Source organism: Nuphar pumila, chromosome 15 (genome assembly GCF_984573655.1).
Source record: "Nuphar pumila chromosome 15, dmNupPumi1.hap1.1, whole genome shotgun sequence".
Taxonomy (NCBI): domain Eukaryota; kingdom Viridiplantae; phylum Streptophyta; class Magnoliopsida; order Nymphaeales; family Nymphaeaceae; genus Nuphar; species Nuphar pumila.
Window position 1 is genome coordinate 28241140 of NC_143263.1, and position 16945 is coordinate 28258084.

Sequence of the window (16945 nt, forward strand, 5' to 3'; positions counted from 1 at the left end):
AAGAAGTAGGCCTGGTCAATCGGTGGACCTTGGTAGGGCAAAACTGCCCCTCCCTAAGATGGTGCTTCATTCCCAGCAACACCAGGGAAGGCCATCCATGGCCGGACTGACCACCGGAGCTGGTTTCCGATTGGTAGGAGGCTGAAAGTCCAGCAGATGAGGGGAGGATGATAGTGAAGAAGGTGGCATCGATTCACATATAGAAATGTTGCCCTCTAAGACCGTTAATGGGTAGCCATCCTTGAGGCCAGTCAGCCCCTCCATGGAAAAGAGGTCACGATGATCCTCAGGCTGCATCTTAGATGTTTTAAGCATGGACGGGTCAGTACGATCACTGCAGCTGATCTGGCCGACCAGAAAGACGTCCCCGGTGTCCCTGGTGGATCCAGCATATATCTTTAGTAGGTTGTATCTGTTCTTCGACAGCATCCGATTGGACACGGCGTGCAAGGTGGGCATAGTGAGGGAGCATTACTCGGACGATCATTCATGCATCGGCGATATTGTAATCGTCATTGAAAGTTCCAGTATTTGCAGGAGCTGCAAGTCCAGTCCTCGTGATATTGCTTAGTGTCCGGAGTTTGAATCCTCTTCTTCTCCTTACGATTCGTCTTCGTGGACTTGGAAGTGCCTGGTTTCAAGCTCATCATTTATTAAATGAGCTAAAAGCTTATAACTACACCGTTAGGGGCTAACCTCCTGGTGAAAGTGCCTGATTCAAGCTCATTCATTTACTTGATGAGATAAACTCAGGCTTTAAAGTGGAATCCTTTCTCAAGAGAGTCATGCTCAAGCTTGTAAGAGGTCTCGGATTTCATCTAGAGCGAGCATAATAACTGCACGAATCCACATTTGATAGCCTTTCCACCGATAAACTCTTGTATGTGCATGTGTTATTCAAGTTTTTTTGTCTTCAAAAGAGAGCACTCAAGCACAGTGGTAGGGTACTTCATGTTCTATAATTATTATATCGAGAAGGCCGTGTGTTCAAAATACCAATCTCTTTCCTCTAGTATAAAATAAAAAAAAATAATAATAATTTTTTATCAGGAAATTCTTCTTGATCTTGGCCCTTCAAGCATGATTCAATCTTTGAGCATAGCTCAAACAACTTGAGTCCAGGCTTAGCTCAGCTCATGTTGAGCCCTCTGCTTAAATGCAGTTCAACGATTATGCAATCCTGCATAGCTTGAGAGAGACAATAGAATAACTTGTTCTCTAAAGATTCTTATCATGCACTCATGAATATGCTAGCTGCAAGCATAATCTGTAATTAGTTTTGTCACCTAGAGATATCTAGGGTAAATTTTTACTATTTTTAGAGACAAATAAGTGGACGGACCCATGCTATTTTTTTTGAAAGGAAATATATTATTCATAACATATAAGTAAAATCAGTACAACATTACAACAAGTGATGAGATATCACCTGCTGTTAGCGAGAGACAGAGAACAAAAAGAAAATCAGAAACCAGATCAGATACAGTCATAATTCTGTGGATCCGGCTGTTGCAGAAGCAAAACGTCGGCAGACAAGTAGAAACACAAGCGCATTGCTTACAAATAAAATAAAGTGTAGATAACGATCCCGCTGTCATGAGAAACAGGGGCCGCCAAATGCATTGACAGGAAGCCAAACTGCAGAAATGATGAAAAGGAGATGGAGCCGGTCCGATTTCCCTGAATGTTGCAGTGAGCTGTGTTCTGTAGCCAGGGTGGCCAGTGCAGCAACAGCAGCGAACAGACTCCTTTAGGGAAGAATATAGAGTCAAGCGCTGAGCATAGAGTGGAACCTGCACGCCATAGTCGCGAGCATACCCAGCTATATACTTAGAATTCACCCCCTGCACACACCCTTACACACACACACCAACGCACACACGCCCACACATTTACATGCATACACACACGCATACCCACATACAATAATAGAACCCCCAGACTAGCAGAACATCATCAGTGACCAAATCGTGCGAGTTGTTCCCTGTTCCAGAGTCGTCGTCCTTATAGCAACCCTTCTTTGGCGATGAAGCCACCCTTCTCCCTCAAACAGACGAGCGTCGCCCTCTCCTTTCTTGCTTGTTTCTTAGAAATGATGATGATGATGATAACCCTGCAACATCCGTAACATCCCCTGCAACCACATAACAGCAGCCACAGAACAACAGCCGACCCAACACTGCGCCCTGCCACTAAACAGCATCGCGAGAGACGACTTCCCTGCGGTTCAAAAGGCATTCAACAGGGAAGTCCGGCCATTTGCGACGAACCCGATCCTGAACCTCCCAACACAGTTGATAAAAGATTCCTTCAAGGTCACAGATCTTACCATTGAAAATATGTTGGTTTCTTTCGCACCATATGAGCTTCCATGCAACTAAAATCCATGTTCTCCACACGAATATCCAACGGTGGCGTTTAGAGATCAAGTGAGACGCAATCAATACGTCTCTAGGAAAGGAGATGTCCTAATTAGCAAGTTTATCAAACACAACTCGACGAATCAATGTGCGAATGAATGCGTCATGCTAAAAAAGGTGTGGAGATGACTCCTCCTCGCATAAACACAGCGAGCACCAACTAGCCAAATGAAAACCTGGGTTCTTAAGCTTAATTTCTGAATTTATCACATCAAGGAGAATCCTCCAACCCATGAAGGAGCCTCTAAGTGGTAGGCTAGCAGTCCAAAAGGTATGCTTAGGTAGCCAAGAGGGTGATCAGTAGCCTAAGCTCAGCCCATTGGTGAAAAATCAAGTCCGATGGCTCCCTACGCAAAACAATATCCCAAACCTCCTCCCTATTAGACCAAAAATCACTCACTCTACCTAATGTAATTCTAGATGCCTCAAAAAGATTTGCTAACTGCACCCTAAGAGTTGTTTTCCCACACATACATCTTGCCAAGGTTTCATTACTAGTACCCACATTAATCTGAATAGCCTTATTGAAGTGGTCAAGTGCTTTGACCAATCCTTTCGAAATCCTGGATCCGTTCTTTCATTTATGATTTTTTGACCATCTCCAAGGCCAACCATTGAATCCGTATTTTTCAAAGAGGATTAGACTAAGAGAGCCCTCCCCTGAACATATTCTCTATAACTACTTGGTCAAGAGGGTGGTGTTAAATCTTTTCAAATTATGAAGTCCCAAACCACCATCCAATGGTTGCGAGATAAGCAGCCAATTGATGGGTGCCTAATTAGCCTTTCCCTCTAAGGATCCATGCCAAATGAATTTTTGAAAGAGAAAATTTAGATGTCATTCAACCTTTCTACGATGTGTAAAAACTGGAAAGAAGTGAAGTACTCAAAAAGAGATATTAAACCAAACAAGGCTTATTCTTCCAATCCAAGAGAGCAAACGTGAACAACAAGACTGAATTTTTTGAGTGATTCTATCTTCCACCCCACTCTAGCACGACACCCTAGAGACCCCCAAATGGAAAGGTAGCCCTAAATGTTTCAATGGAAGAGAACCCGTTTCGGAATTGAAAATATTTTGCTTCACCATAGGGGGTCATTGAACATCATAATTTGGCTTTTGCCTCATTCGAAGGCTCGAGATCTTTGAAAAACATTTGAGTATCACCCATACGGCCCACATATTCTTCGATGATGTTTCCCAAAGATTAACAAGTCATACACAAAGAGTAGGTGGGTTATCGAAACAGAGTCCGATATCCTACACTCGGAAAAAATGCCTGCCTTTTCCGCACTAGAGATCACCACCGAAATCGCCTGCATCGCCATAATGAAGAGGAGAGGCAAAAGCGGATCACCTTGCCTTAACCCCTTTTTAGGCTTGAAAGAATCTTCACTTTTGCCATTAATGGACACTGCAATCGAGGTAGCAGACAACAACCCGTCGATCCAACGCCCCCACTTCTTACCAAACCCCATACACCCCAAAAGAGTCTGCAGTCCAAAGAGTCAAATGCTTTTTCAAGATCGATTTTCAACACAAAAGGATTTGTACCTGCGAGCTTGATAGATGGTCTCATGAGCGATAATGCATGCATCGTGAAGGCAGCGACCGGGAATGAACGCACTTTGTGGTTCCGAAATAAGCTGCCCAATAACAGTCTTGATTCTTGAGGCCAAAATCTTGGAGATGAGATATATGTATCAATATGCCTGTGAGAAATATGAGATCTGTAAGCCAACTAGAAAAGCTTCTATACAATTACAAAGCATTTCTGAACATGACCTTGGAGAATGATCTGAAAACCTCAACATTGTTATGCAAACTAGTTTCTGTTCTAGCATTAAACCAGTTCCATTTTAGATTATAAACTTGTATATATTGTTCACCTAACATGGATTTTTTTCCCCTTGATTGTGGATAGTGGGAAGGTGAGTGGGCTGCAAAATGCTGCTCTTAGATGACTTAAATGTTAATTCACAAATGAATCTCTCTCTCTCTCTCTCTCTCTCTCTATATATATATATATATATATATATATAGAGAGAGAGAGAGAGAGAGAGAGAGAGAGAGAGCCGAAAGAAGATCAACATTAATACTCACGAAGATCAACAAAATGTTGAACCCATGAACCGAACAAAGTAGAAACAAAACTAAAATATAGAAAGAGAGAGACCTTCCTATACACGAACTCAAGATCATGTGGGAGTTGCCTCTGAGTCAAATTGAGAAGAAGTCTTGAAGCTCAGATAATTTTCATTAAACAAGCATTCTAAGATCATAAATGAGATGTTATTGATGATTTTCGTGATTGAAGATAACAAACATATCACATATTGAGACTATTAGCACTAGTTTCACAAGAATGATATCACAGTGAATGGGAGCAAAAATATCTCAAACGGAAACATTTATCTATAATTTGTTGTTCATTAACTTAGTTTTATTCAATTGACAAATTTCAGCTTCAGCTTGTCGCCCTAAGAATTGATGTTCAAGAACTAATGAACTGGGTGCAGCAGGTTTAAGTCAAGCATTGATTAAGACCACAATGACAACCAAAAATATACATCAAAATGAAAGGGGGGCCTCCATCAGACAATTTTATATTATTGAAGATAATACAATAGCCATCAATATGCTAGCTGCACAAGTCGAACAAACAAAGAAAAAACCAAACAAGGGAGAACTAACTAGTAGACCATATTTTACATCACATGAAAACCTAAAAAAGTTCATGAACTTCAGCATTTTCACTAGCAGAAACAGTGTAGATCAAGAACCAGGTCACGTTTCTATCGATGTCAAAGTGCACCACAAATTATCAAACAAAATCAAATCATATAAGACCAGTGGGACATGAAGGAAGTCTGATCCATGCTCTCTCCCGGAAAATCCTTATGTTCCTCTTTTCGTTGGATCAACCGAGCTGGGATCCCAACTGCGGTGTTCCAAGCAGGCACATCCCTCAACACGACCGAGCCCGCGCCGATGTTCGCTCCTTCACCAATGTTCACGTTTCCAAGCACAGTGGCTCCGGCTCCGATCAAGACACCATTGCCAATCTTTGGATGCCTATCACCTATCTCCTTGCCATTTCCACCAAGTGTGACATGGTGCAATATCGACACGGTATCACCAATAACTGTGGTCTCTCCGATCACGATTCCGGTAGCATGATCAAGCAGAATTCCTGATCCGAAGCTTGCACCGGGATGTATGTCTACTGCAAATACATCAGACATTCTGGACTGAAGAGAATATGCAAGAGCACGCTTTCCTTGCAGCCAGAGACGATGAGACACCCTGTGTGCTTGGAGGGCTTGGAAGCCTTTGTAGTTGAGGAGGCAGTGGGAGAAGGAGTGGCAAGCGGGGTCGCGTTTCCGTATGGCTGCGATGTCGACTACGATTGCACGACGAATGCCAGGAGTAGAAAAGGACTCAAGGAAGAGGTTGTACAGGATTGTAGGGAGTAGGGTGAATGAAGAGAGCTTGTTGCCCAAGTGGAAGGCCAGGCAGTGCATGAGAGACGGTTGAGAGAGGACAGTGGAGAAGAGATAGCCGGCCAGGGCTGGTTCGTCTTTTGCATCTTGGTTGGCTTCGAACTTGATCTGATCCCAGAGGAATGACTCTTCGGCTTCATGGCCAGCATCTGATGATGCAGGAGTGGAAGCCAGGCCCTTGGTGCTCGCCATGTTTGGCAAACAAGGAAGATGCTTACTTATAGTCACAGTTATGTCTGGAACTGCTATATATAAACAAAACCCAACACTCTCTTTCTCTCTATTTCACACACACACACATATATCATAATGTTCTGAGGGTGCAAATATTTGCTAGTTTTTATTTTTTATTGAATCTGACGACACTATACATGTAATCTATATGGATGGTTTGTTAAGTAGGAATTGGACTTGGCTTTCAGATTGTCCAATTATGACATACATCCCAAAGACTTCAAAAATCTAAAGCCCACAAATTTCTAAATTTTGAAGCCTCAAAAAGTCATGTTCTATTTCTCTAAAAAACCATGAACTAACAGCCGATTCCTGCACATATTTGTGGGATCCGAATTGCAAAACATGCTTCCGAACAATGAAAACTAACGCCATCCAACTAAACAAAACATGGCTCGTTGGTGACGAAGGTTCCGAATTCCAGCGAGTGAAAACCACCAGTTGACGGTAGGGGTGTCAATGGGTCTGGTTTACCCAGACCCCGGGCCCCAACCAAACCCTATAGGGTTCGGGTATGGTGACAAATAAGAAGACCTGATTAAGACCCGGGTCCAGACCTGAAGGTCTGATTAATACATGGACCCGGATATAGTTTGTGAAATTTTATACCAGACCTGGACCCAACCCGAGTTCCGATTCAGACTTACAATTTTTCAATGTAAAAATAATAAAAAAACATTATTTTCCCTGATAAGGTTTGGGTCTGGTTTATGCAGTTTTTATAGGATTCAGGTATGGTTTATCTTATAGTAGACCTGATTAGACTCAGGTCCAGAACCGATACCGTAACCGAAAATTAGGTCCAAGTCTGGTTCCACCTGGGTCCGAACCAAACCCGACCTGTTGACAGCCCTAGTTGAGGGTATCACGTACCGAAACCCACACAGAACACAGAATTTTGCTATAATTTCTATGCAATGAGCCACAGGTTTTCTTATATGAGATTTGGTTCATTTTACCTGGACAACAAAAAGGGTTAGAAGCAAATCCATGTCTAAACCAAATACTAAAATAATGAGCCTTGACTTCCCAAAATAAGATGATATTAATCAAGGAAATTTCTTGGTTGCTCAAATCGTGCCCTTAGTTTTTTTCTATTTCTTATGGTCGCTAGAACCATTGAATCTAGACAACTAAAACCTATTTTGTTTTGTGAGTTTGGACAGGAATAGGCATGTGGGTGCGCGTGCGCGCACCGTGACTTTGGACTGGACAAGATAAGAGGTCACTAAGGGCGTGTTTGATGGCTGGGCACACTTGTTCAGGACCAACTCATAAGTGTCTCCGAGACAAAAGTGTCGGATGTACACCTCCGGGTCTGACACTTTTGTCCCGCCGAAATGGAAAGCAAGAAACCATTGCGTTCCATTTTGGTGGGACAGCTGCCTTATTTGTTTGATGGCAGCCGCGGGGCCCTCACAGATGGGACACAACAAGGTATCCCACAAATCAAACGCCCTCTTATAACAATCAAATTGATCTTGTTTAAGGAAGCTAAGTATCTCATCTTATGGAAATAGTTCCAATATATGCTCATAGAAACCAGTATATACCAAGGCCAGGCCAGTTCTAATTGGCAGCCTATAGACCATGAGGCTTGTTCTTGATTGGCAGCATATAGATGACCGATAGTAGTTAGTCCTTCAAATGAGATCGAGTAATAATCTGATTTTGATCTACAGAGACGTACTAGAATTTGTTACACACTGAAATGTCTTAATCTTATTTTAATATTTTATATTTTAATAATATTTTAATACCTTTTTTAAGTATTAGGATAATAAAAATATTTTATTAAATTGAAAAATTAAAATTTCATATCCTTGTTAACTAATCTTCAAAAAAAAATTGAACTTGCATGTTGAACTCGCATTGCATGTTGGATTCCAAAAGAGCATCTTTTAGATTTTTTTTCAAAAGATCAATTAAACTAGAGAATTTTAGCTTTGCAAAAAGCTAAAAATCAGCTCAATATGATATTGAGTACAAAGTTATGACCACAACAAGGTAACTTCTTTAGTTAAAAATCGTGTTTTTTAGGTAGTTCCAATTTTAAGTATATTTTTTACCACCAAAATGATTTAATTTGATTTTTTACTTAAAAGATAAATTAAATCTTATGATGTTAGATTTCCAATGCATCAAACATTGCCACAATTAGAAAGTTATGATCAAAACAAGTTATTGTGTTATAATAGATCCAAAGTATGACCCGATTTTAATGTAGAGATTCAAAATTCTCGTATTTAATCCCTAGAAAACCTCTAGAAGCCTCATCTGCATGTGTCATTTGAAAACAAACTACCAAAAATTCTATCAGTCTCCCTAAAACACAAAAAAATAGAATAATCATAAATCATATCCAATCCAAACTCCTATCCCAAGTAAAACTCTTCTTGGATGAGTCTTATCATATGTAAGAATAAGAACAAATTCATTTGAGTTGCATATAAATCCATAAAACCCTTAATCTATATTCAATGCAGAATTCTTATAAATAGGAGTTCATCCCTGCAGTCTAATTAGATATGAAAATTATATACCTAAGTGTTGGCCCTGGAAAAGAAGTCTTCCCAAGCCATGCCTGTGCTCAACTTACTCACATAAGCCCTAAATTGTCATACCTACACGGAAGCGCTGCCGAAGCTATTGCAAGAACTCTCAAACCTATGTGGAGGTGCTGCTCAATCAAAGGAAATCTCTAGAGGAGTAAAACAAACTCCCTATATCTTTTAAAGGTTTTTAAAAGGATTCTAGCAAAATATGAGCAAGTTATTCTTTTCCCTCAAAATTTTTATCAATAGTTTTTAGCGATCACGGTGGATGTCATATTTTCTTCATCTTTCATAGTTTAAAAATTCATTATTTAGGAGATTTGGGGTTTTGTAAGGCCCAAAATTGTAGATAGAATAGCCTTGTTTCAATATTCAAGATGTTTCAAACAAAACAACAAACAAAGTTTGTGGTTAGGGATTAAAACAACAAACTTAAATGACTGAACTTTTGCCTTTAGGGACCCAGACGAAAAAGTCTCTTTGTCGTTAGAGACAGAAATGATAATCATTTTTGTCGTCTGATCCCTATGACCCATTTGTTGAACAACTTGTCTTCCAGAGATGGTATCTCAATGTTTTGGTATCAAAATCGAGCAATTTTTGATGTGTTAGAAAGCTTAGATTCTCAACTTTATTTCATTTTTTGAGTATTTTCCCTAAAACTGCATGTTTTTATCCTGAAAGTTTCCAAAAGAATTTTGTTCCTGTTTTGAAACAGAAATTTCTAGATTGTTTGTATTCCAAGAAGAGGATCTTTGCGCTCCAATGTCAAAATCATGCAATTCTTGTTTTTTCTAAAAGATAATTCATTTTTCTACATTTTATCTGTTGTGATCTTTTCCAAAAACCATTTTTTTTACTCTAAATCACCTAGAAACTTTTTGTTTTCTATTCCATAGCAAGTTAGGTTGCAAGACAATTTTTGTTTTTTAAGGCATTTCTCGCCGACTGGATGTTAGAAGTTGACAAAATCAGTCTCTTTTAAAAGTTGACATCCTAATTTTTTTTTAGATTTTAATAGAAAAATCTAAGCAAACATTTTTCTTGGTTATAGTTCCCCGAGAAAATTCTATTTTGTCATTTTAAGGAAAAAAACTCATTGGGCGCTCCACATTTTGGATAACATATTTTTGCATTCAGAAATCCAAATCTCATTAATTTTGCTTTTTTTAAGATAATATCATTCTACTTAAGCTTGGATCTTAGTGTTTAGTTTGTCACTTCTCTCTTGAATCTTGAATCTAGGCTTTTCTTACATTAGGTTCATGCATGGATATTACGTCTAAGCTTATCACATTTTTAGAAACACTTGCTAGAGAAAATTTAAGTCAAGTCAAAAATAGAAAAATAAAACCTCCAACAATTTAGGGTTTCTTGCTTGAGACCTCCAATAAGTTAGGGTTTTTAGGAATGGATCCCCTCTTTTTTGGGGATTAAAAAAAAAAATCTCTTGACCTATCATTTAGATCCCCCACTAGTACTCTTAAGTTGTTAGCTTGGGTATATCGGTGGTGGTACCTTGGAGCTGGATAATTCATATATCAATACCTTTAAGTTGTTAGCTTGTGTATATTAGTTGTGGATCCGGAAGGAAACCCTTATCCATAGAACCCCAAAAAGCCTTGCAGATCTGTGGATACATTTTTTTATGGAGAACTAGGGTACCCAATCGTGTTTTAAAATCTCTTGTTACTTTATTTAGGCATCTGAACCAAATAAATACCGGACCTAAAATCCAAAAACTCAAATCCATTTTCATCCCAAAGGCACAACCTCTGAAAAATCACATATACAGGATGCCACACCATATGATGTCAAACATCATATTCAACGAGGATCCTGAAGATAGGACCCATACAGATCTCCAAGATGAGTCAAAGGATGACTAGAAAAAGGAAAAGCCCTTGATGTTCTTTGATTTTAGCTCATATCAGTACCCTTATGAGTCTCATAACGGTTTTCACACAGATTATGAGGCAGGCAACTCTAACAAAGATGATCCCACTAATAGATGAATCCCCAGGACCTCACATTTCAAAGCCAATTCCAAGGTAAGAGAAGTGCTAAAATATTAACACCATCATCAGTCTCGTAAAGGTCTACATGCTAGTTATGAGACAAATAGCTCTAGCACAAATGAGTCTGCTAGAAGATGAATCTTCTGGACTTGGTATTTTTAAAGCATAGTCCAAAGAAAGGAAAGTGCCAAAACATTGGTATCCCCATTGGTCTCGTAATGGTCCTGACACGGGTTATGAGATGGATAACTCTAGCACAAATGAGTCCACTAAGAGATGAATCCCTAAGACCTCACATTTCAAAGTTCAGTCCAAAAAAGGCATATGCTAGCACAGTCAAGACAAAGCATAAAGGAGATGGAGGAGAAAATGAGAGAGATCCAAGAAATGTTAGGGCAATAATAGGCACAAGTTGAAAGAAGGGTTAGCACAATCCAAGAATTAGAGCAAGAGCAGGCACGAGCCAACATAAGGGCTAGAAGAGCCCAAGAGTTAGATTATGAGACGGGTTATAGCCAATGGAGTGAGTTCCAAGTGTCTGACTGTGAGAGAAAAGTTCACAAACCCCAGTTTGTTCACCTGATTCAAACTACATCATTAGAATCAAACAAGAAAATAAAGTTCCTAGAAGATATGGTATGAAATCTTAGCACTAGAATGAAATACATGGACACGTATCAGAGCGAGTATTCATTAGAGGATTTCTAACGAGTGGGATATGATAAAGATAATGATGATACTCCCCCAAGTTTCTAAAGTTTAGTGAAAAGAGAGATTTGAGAACACATATGGTCTTGTTCATGGGGAGTGTAGCATAATATCGAAACAATGCTAAGAGGATGATCAACTAGTTCCCTAGGAGTCTGGAAGGAGAGGCATTAGAATGGTTCACCACCCTGAACCTCTAATAGTTTAGGGAGTTTAAACAAGGCATAAACCTTTTTATAGACCATTTTTGCTTCAATCTTGAAGATCTCCCAGCCATAAGCCAGTTGCACGATCTGAAGCATAAGAGATATGAGAGTCCTTGCGAGTTCATCAACAGATGGTGGTCCATGGCCAATTGGATGAAGGAGCCAATCTCAGACTCTCATGCTTTAATGATAGTCATGGACAACTTCTCCCAACCTCTAAGAAGCTTAATCAACATGACAGATTGAAACCTATGACGAATTTATAAAAAAGGTTATCGCCTTTAAGGTAGGCATCAAAGAAAGAGTATATGATAGGTTCCTGAAGAACAACAGAGACAACAACCTATACAAGAAGTCAGACTCGTCCAAAAGTCAAGTCAACATTGTTCAAACCTCAAGATGAACTCCCCATAAAAATGACAATCAAGGCTAGAAGATAGGCAACCAAAAAGCTACCCCAAGGAAACTGACACTACAAGGATGAGGGTCAATAGCGATGACATTTCTCGTCGCTATTGCCCTATTTATCGCCGCTATAAGTCTATAACAGTGACAAAAAATGGTTATCAATTTTTTGTCTCAGTTAAATAATAATGATGACATTTATAACTCACCGTTAATGTGTGACCCAATACCGATGAAGAATCTCATCGAAACTGAGAACACCAATAGTGGTGACCCACCCAATAACGACGATGTACTTTATAACAATGACATTTTTGTGTCATTGTTATAGCCTATAACAGAGAGAATTAACTAACCATTATAGTCGATAACGATGATAAGTAAGTCGCCTTGAAAGGCTATGACGTCGACAAATAAGTCACTGTTATAGGTTCTAACGTCGACATAGGGTTAAGGCCGATAACAATGACACATGAATGTCAACATTATAGGCCTTAAACCTGAAAAAATAAAAAATTTATATTAGTTTTAAATTTGTTTTTATATTACATTAAACAAAATGACAAATACAATTCAAATATACACTTCAAACATCCTCAAACATTATTCCATTCAAATATAAATGTACACTTTAAACATCAATTCAAATATAAACATACACTAGTGTTTATACATCCTGAAACATACATTCAGATATAAGCATACACTTCTCCAACCTCCTAAAAAAATTATCCTTTTCAGCCCCCTCAAACATATATTCATTCAAATATAAACATACACTTCTCCAACCTCCTCAAACATTCATCTTCTCCAACCTCCTCAAACATTCATCATCTCCAACCTCCTCAAACATTCAACTTTAAACATACATTCAAATATAAATATGCACTTAAAAAAAAAATACTTCAAAAAACAAATATACATCCTCTCCAACCCCCTCTCCTACATCCCATCCAAACCTACAACAAACACACTTCAAGAATAAGTACTATCCGATAATTCAAAAAAAAAATATATAAAAAGAAACAATTATGACTGTTATTGATGATGATAGCAGTATAAGAGTTCAGTTTGAAAACTTATAGATATTTTAATCGCATTATGATTAAAGACTCGAGAATGCTTTTGCCTTTTCCTACACTTCCATGAGAATTTGGAAAAGCATAAAGATAACATTAACAAAACATCTTTTCACATTCAAGAGGATATCAACTTTAATTCAATAATATATATATATATATATCAATTTATATATATTTAAAATAAATAAATAAATAAATATATATATATATATATATAATCAGTTTCACACTAACTACAATATCTCATTATGGTAAAAATTAATATAGACCAAACATCCTCAAACATATATATTAATTTAAATATACACTTCAAACATCCTCAAACATACATTCATTCAAATATAAACATACACTTCAAACATTAATTCAAATATAAATATACACTAGTGTTCCTGTCTATCTATTTCAGTTTGCAAACAATAAATTAAGAATCTATTAGATCAAACATATTTAGCACTATACTATTTAAAAAAAATAAACTTAGAGAATAAGAAACTTGTCATCGTATGATAGCTATGAAGATACAAATAGGATCTACTTGTTTATAGAATGCACTCGTTGTCGGTTCTTATCTATCTATTTCAGTCTGCAAACAACAAATTAAGAATCTATTAGAGTCATGACAAGCATTGTACTATATAAAAAAATAAACTTAGGGAATAAGAAACTTACCCTTGTATGATAGCTTTGGAGGTACGAAGATGTACCATGCTAAGCCTTTGGTTGCTTGATTTGCTTCTAATGCATAAAAACCATCCTAGTTATGGTGATTATATCTAGATTCAGTTGCAACCTTTATCTTTCATGAAATTATGTATTAAAATATTTAGCAATCATCCTCTAAGTCATCTCAGTGTAAAGGTGTGGGATCTTCGTTGATGGGGTGGAGGTAATGAATCAACTCCTCTACAATCGTCTTTCTGATATGCATTATTGTCTTATTCAGATAAAGATGGTAGAATTTTGTACACATTTCTTGGTATTATCTTGTACGCTATATGCATTTCACTCTTTATGGGATCTCTATTATAAAATACTTGCATAACTTAAAAGGTTAAAATAAAAGGTTCCTCATGGTATGTTGGGTGAGACATGTTGATACATGTTAAGTATTTATCCTTACGTGTGTGCCTATTATCAAACCATGAACCAATCATATATAAACGCATACACCCAATTTCATCCTATATATTTAAATTCAATAATATCTTTTATGACCCCATAATAGTCTACATCAGGTTCCCCTATATTGCCTTCACATGTAGCCATTACCCCATTGTTCTAAAAACTACGGTCTTCACCGTGAGACTGTTGATGAAAACTTATTTCATTTACATCACAAGTTTGATAGGACTATGATTCACACTCAGTTTCTCTTACGAGAATTCATAATTCTAGATAAGCATCCTCGTGGTTTTGTAGAAACCAACTTGCAAACTCCTGGTCATGTCATATTATAGCTTCCTGAATATTGTTGCCTAAGCTATGGATTATTTCTCTATGTTCCCTTAAATACAATTCAGATTCAATGCGGTTGTTGAGTACATATCGATGAGATCTTGCATATTTTGAATCTGAAAGTATAAGTGACAAACCGCCACCAGCTTTCACGCGAATGTCATGTGAGAATACAGACAAATTGGGTGTCCATGCTGTGCTAGGCCTATTATCATGTCGATCTCGATGGTTAAATCTAGTATCAATACCACTAAGATACATTGAGCAAAAGGTTGCCCATTCTATTGAAATATATGCCTCAATAATAGGAGCTTTTGCTTGTGCGTTGTTCTTCATAGTTCACTTTAATCTACTAAAGAATCTCTCAATCAAATATATCTAACAATATTGTACCAGTTCAACAAATTTGGCCTATGTGGTAGATGAATGGCTAGGTGCACCATGATGATAAAAAATGCGGGTGAAAATAACTTCTCCAAAGCGCATAAAATTACTGGAATATTTTTCTTCATCTTCATTAAAGCATCTCTTCTCAATGCCCTTGCACACAACCATCTAAACATATCGCTCAGATGGATTGAAAGCATGTCGATTGTCTTCTTTATATATCCATGAACTGCAAGGAAGTAGACATGGCTATCATGATTCTTCATTTCAAAAAATTTAACATCATTTATGTTTACACATCGCCCAATGTTAGATGCATAGATGTTGAGAAACTTCACATCCTTCAACCAATCAAGAAACTCCTTATGTGTACTCAAAAATGTGTACTATGCATGTGGTTTCATCGGTGTTGCACCGCTTCTGTCTAAGTGCAGGTGACGACATATCTTCCTAAGTCTTAAATCTTTCCATGTATTTTCGTTATCCTTTGTTTTCTCCTTCACATCGAACATTATATAAGATATTGTCACATATGTTCTTCTCAACATTCATCACATCTAAGTTGCGTCTTAGCTTTAATGAAGACCAATATGATAGTCAGAAAAATATTTTTTTCTCCAATTTAGATATCATTTGTTAGCATGATTTTTTCTTTTCCCACCAATCCATACTTTTTTAAAATCAATAATAAGTTACTTAACTGTACCTCTAGTTCACCTCTAAATAATTCATTTGGTAGCCCTCTAAGCTCCACTTTATCATTGAACTCCTTTTTTTAACGATGTCATAGGTGATCTTCTAGTAAGAATCTATAGTGTGTTATGTAACATGTCTTCTTACCAAACTTCAAGCTATATGACCTTGTATTAATGTTATAAACTAGACACACAAGCTTCCCCTTCGTAGACCACCTTGATAAGCTGGCATATGCTAAAAAATTATTGATAGTCCATATTACCACCACTCACATATGAAATATCTCTTTAGTTGATGTGTCATACTTGCTAATGTCTTCATCACATAACTCTTACAAATCTTTGATTAATGACTGCATATAAACATCTATTTCATTTTTAGGTGACCTTGATCCAGGGATGAGTAGGGAAAGTTGTATGAAAGGATCTTTCATACACATCCATGAAGGCGGATTATACGACAATAATACTATGAGCCATATGTTGTATGACAAACTCATATTTCTGAATGGATTGAAACTGTCACTTTCCATATCAAGATGAACAATGTGACATTCTATCATGAATGATATATGTTCTCTGTCAAACTCCTTCCACACTGTAGGATTTGATGGATGAATTAGTATGTTCTCATTGCTTGCACGTTGGGTCTTGTGACACCTTATATTTGATGTTGTTTCTATTGTTATGAACAAACGCTATAACCTTAGCTTTATGAGAAAATATCGTAATATCTTTTAAGGAGCTTTTATTCCTTTGCATTCATCTTGAAGCATTGCACTTTAGGCAAGTTTCTTTCTTCTTATGCTCTTCCCAGAAAAGTATGCAGTCATTCACACATAAATCTATCTTCACATAATCAAAGCCAGTGTGATTCACAAATTTATTTTCCTCATAATAAGAGTTTGAAAATATTTTCCACTCAGACAATGCCTCCTTCAACAAATTAATCAGCATGTTGAACGATTTGTTACTCAATATGTTTATTGATTTGATATGTATGAACTTGAGAATGAAAGCTACTAGTTTTGTTAACTTTGTACAACCTAGATATAGACTTTTCAGGCATCACCCATTAACTCTTGAAGAGGTCTGTGTTTGCCATCATCGTCTGGAGCTAGATCCAATGTTGTTCTCATAATAATATCGTTCAACATTTCTTTCACCCGATCATGAATCTCTATTGTATCCTTGCTCTCATCATGATGTATATGCATTGCATTTACGTGAGTTTAGGACACACTCACATGAAACTGCATATATTCCATGGTAG

General features: G+C 37.5%; 1 protein-coding gene across 1 annotated transcript; it reads right to left on the minus strand.

Annotated features, from left to right (window-relative positions):
* Positions 1–5087: 5087 nt before the first annotated feature.
* LOC149814940 (putative serine acetyltransferase 5) lies at positions 5088–6218 on the minus strand. Its single transcript, XM_089989790.1, has one exon. It carries the CDS (start codon positions 6114–6116, stop codon positions 5256–5258), a length of 861 nt encoding a protein of 286 aa, XP_089845916.1. The 5' UTR covers positions 6117–6218; the 3' UTR covers positions 5088–5255.
* Positions 6219–16945: the final 10727 nt, after the last annotated feature.

Excerpts from the sequence above, each read along its gene's own strand:
- LOC149814940 (XM_089989790.1), bottom strand. The coding sequence starts at position 6,116 with ATGGCGAGCACCAAGGGCCTGGCTTCCACTCCTGCATCATCAGATGCT.